This window comes from Cervus elaphus, chromosome 5, assembly GCF_910594005.1.
Source record: "Cervus elaphus chromosome 5, mCerEla1.1, whole genome shotgun sequence".
Classification (NCBI taxonomy): Eukaryota; Metazoa; Chordata; class Mammalia; order Artiodactyla; family Cervidae; genus Cervus; species Cervus elaphus.
Genome location: NC_057819.1, coordinates 131981437 through 131984811, shown reverse-complemented (window position 1 = coordinate 131984811; position 3375 = coordinate 131981437). Strand labels below are relative to the sequence as shown.

Sequence of the window (3375 nt, the reverse complement as noted above, 5' to 3'; positions counted from 1 at the left end):
ACCTGAAAAGAACGTACGTTGTGATAAGCACCTTTGTTCTGAATTACAGAGACTAAAGTTTTTTTTTTTTTTTTTTTTTTTTTTTTGGGAAAAAAAGATGTAATTTTGTAATTGAAATGTTGTCATTGGCTAATAATATACAATGAACTTTTAAAATCAGATTAGCAATAAAACAAAATGTTAATTTTTAAAAATCAGTTTACGTATTGAAAACACACACATTAAAATTATAAGACTAAAGGCACATAAATCCAGAGTGGGTTAGGATACTGACTGTATTTAAATAATTATCTTTCTCTTTCCTTCTGTGGGTGAAGATGACTTAATAGAATTTACTACGGTTACTCTAGAATCTCCAAAAGCATTGCTGGCGGATGCCTGGCTAGCGGGTAGATGGTGCATCTTCGTAGTCTGCAAAGTCTCCTCAGGCTCTTTCATAACAGTAGTACTTGTTTGGTTGTTTTTTAAGACATAGCCTGACCCAAAGAGTTCCTCCATTAGATGGCTTTTCTTCTCCCTGAAAGTTGTGTCTTTTGCGTTTGTTCTGGAAGATTTAGCGAAGGAGGGTTCGTAGGCGATGGCAGGATGCTCCGGCTTCATTTCTTCCGAGTGACTGTGGTGCTTGCCTGTGCTATGAGTGTGTCTCATGCTGCCAGCACTGGCCAGCCCGCCTGAGGCAGGAAGCCCGTGATGCAGGTTTTCGATTGCTTCTGTGAATGAATAATGCTTTCTTTGTCTGAAGGGTATTTTGATATTTGGAGCAGCATTTTTATCTGGCATATCACCCATGTCGCTGATTTCTGGACTTCCTTTAAACTTGTCTTTTTCTGTATCATCTTCCTGACCACCTTCCCCTTCGGGATGGATTACTTGAATTCTTTTTGGTGGTAGTTCCTGTTCTTCTTTCACTAAAGTGGCCTTCTTTTCTTGATTTTCTGTTCTCTCTCTCTGTTGTCCAGTATTCTTCAGAGATGGTTGTGCTTCCAAATTTTGCTCTTCCTTGGATAAGTCTTCATATTTTCTCTTGGAATCCTCTTGGTTTGGTAGTTTGCTGATACAGGGAGTAATTGCATGGATTATTTCAATAGATTTTTCTTTATGACCATTGTTTCCTGTTGTCTTTTTGCTCTTAGTTGTCCAAGATGGAATATCTTCCGATTTTTGGGTTTCCTGGTGTCGCATACTTGTAAATGGAAAACTTTTCCTGTCTGCTTGTACTGACTTTGTTGAAGAAACTTTTGGATAATCTTCTTTGTCATGTAAATTTCTGAGTATCCGGTTAGTATAGATGTTTCTAATTTCGAGCTCTCGATCCTTCTCCTTAAGTTTTTGTTGAAGATGTTTTACTTCCATCTGCAGAGTCTTTGTGGCAGCCTGAGCTGCTAAGGTCTTCCGGTTCTCAAAGGTCAGCTGCCGAGTAAAGGCTTTATGGTTCAGCCTCAATTGTTTCTCCAAGCTCTGTATCTTTTTGTCGTTTGCCTCCATCTTTGCTGTAAGAATGGACAATCTCTGAGTGAGCTCTTCCCTCTCTGCAAGACTCTTGTCTTCAGAAATCTTCTGCAGGGCCTGCAAGGCATCTTTCGTCCTCAGCAGCTCACCGTCCGTCTCTCTCAGTTTCCTTGACACAGCTCTTTCCTTTCCCTGGGATTTCCTGAGGAGCTGTCTTAAATTTTTCACTTCGTTCTGATGTTTGGCCATAATTTGAGGTAGATTATTTTGTGAATTCTCATATTTTCCTATAGCTTTCAAGTGCTTAAGCTGGACTTGTTTCAGAAATTGGTTTTCTATGACTGTGGCCTCTACTTTGTGGTGCAGATCAGCTAACTCATTCTTCAGTTCTTTGATCTTATGAAGCCTCGCTGACAGGATGCGGTGGGCCATGGCATCACGTCGCTGGGCAGCGACACTGATATGAGAGTTGAGAAATGGTAAGTTCCAGCTGCGCTTTTTTCCAACCGAGATTTCCTTCTGGCCTTTAGGTTGGGAGATTTTAGAAACATTATACTTCTTCTTCTCCTTCTTTTGTTTTACTGTAGGCTTCTCTAAGTAGTTGTTCCTAGCTGTGGTTTCTGAGAACTCAGACAGAAAGTCTTCTGAATAATCGCAGTGGGAGTCTGGGCTTCTGCAGGAGCACTGAGATCTGCTGTAATCAACACTCTTGTCAGAAGCATCACTGTTCCTGGGAACACCTGGGCTGCTGCCCTCCCATTTTGAGGAACTCCTGCCATTTTCGATGGCCGTGCCGGGGAAATGTCCACCTAGATTTGCTTCTGTTGGACCAGCCAGTGACATAGTAAACAACCAGACCGCGTTTGCAGGAGGAAGCGGCCTGACGACCCGGCTACGTTACCAACTCCAGAGCCAGGCAGCGAAGCCCGAGTTGGGCAGGGGCGGGACTGAGTGATCGGGAGACACCGGAGGGCTCAGAAAGGTTAGCAGCAGGCTCGGCTGGGGCGCGGCGGCGGCTGCGGCGGCGGCTGAGACTAAAGTTTTGATCCAGAAAAGAAGACTGCATAATTCACTCAGATTCATGATTTTGCTTTAAAGTCAATGCCATTGCCAACTGGTTACCCCTCCAACCTTTTCGCTGCAAACTTCCTTTGAAATTGCACAACTTCTCCATTTCTTAAGCATGCAGCATTGACCTCCAATCCCGTATGTTGCGCTCCAATACTTTGGTCACCTGATGCAAATAGCCGACTCACTGGAAAAGCCCCCAATGCTGGGAAAGACTGAAGGCAAGAAGAGAAGGGGATGACAGAGGATGAGATGGCTGGGTGGCATCATCGACTCAACGGAAATGAGTTTGAAGCAACTCCGGAGATACTGAAGGCCAGGGAAGCCTGGCGTGCTGCAGTCCGAGGGGTCGCAGAGAGTCGGACAGGACTTAGTCACTGGGCAAAAGCAACAGCATCATGACCTCGTTATTCTCAAACGAGGATTTCTTTACAAGCAAAGCGATTTTATCCAGCGCTGAAGAAGCCCATTCAATCATAAATATCTAGGAAAGGAAATGGCATTTCCTCTCCACGTTCTCCCTTTCAAGTCCAAAAAGGGATGAAACACATTTCTGTTTGAAAAGCCCTTTGTGTTCGATCAGCAAGTAGATGTAGCCGGGAATGATACACCGACACGCAGACCGCTCCGATCCCGGAGAATCGTACGCCGTTTCAGGTGACGGGCTGTTCCAAACACCCGTGTGAGTCGCGGGGAAACTTCTCTATCTGCTCCACCTCTTCTGTTAAGGGCACCTTTCGGCCATTGGTGGTGTTCTTCTGATGCACTAGCCCTTGAGTAACATGTGCTCACCTACTTTTTCAGTATTTTTGAACAGCGTGTCCTTACTTCAGAACAGCACAGTATATGTATTTTTTG

General features: G+C 44.2%; 1 protein-coding gene across 1 annotated transcript; it reads right to left on the bottom strand.

Annotated features, from left to right (window-relative positions):
• Window positions 1-279: 279 nt before the first annotated feature.
• LOC122693498 (lebercilin-like protein) lies at window positions 280-2292 on the bottom strand. The gene has a single exon (XM_043900982.1). The coding sequence runs from the start codon at window positions 2290-2292 to the stop codon at window positions 280-282; it is 2013 nt and encodes a 670-aa protein (XP_043756917.1).
• Window positions 2293-3375: the final 1083 nt, after the last annotated feature.

What these genes read in the sequence shown, in the direction of transcription:
- LOC122693498 (XM_043900982.1), bottom strand. Translation starts at nt 2,292, where the DNA reads ATGTCACTGGCTGGTCCAACAGAAGCAAATCTAGGTGGACATTTCCCC.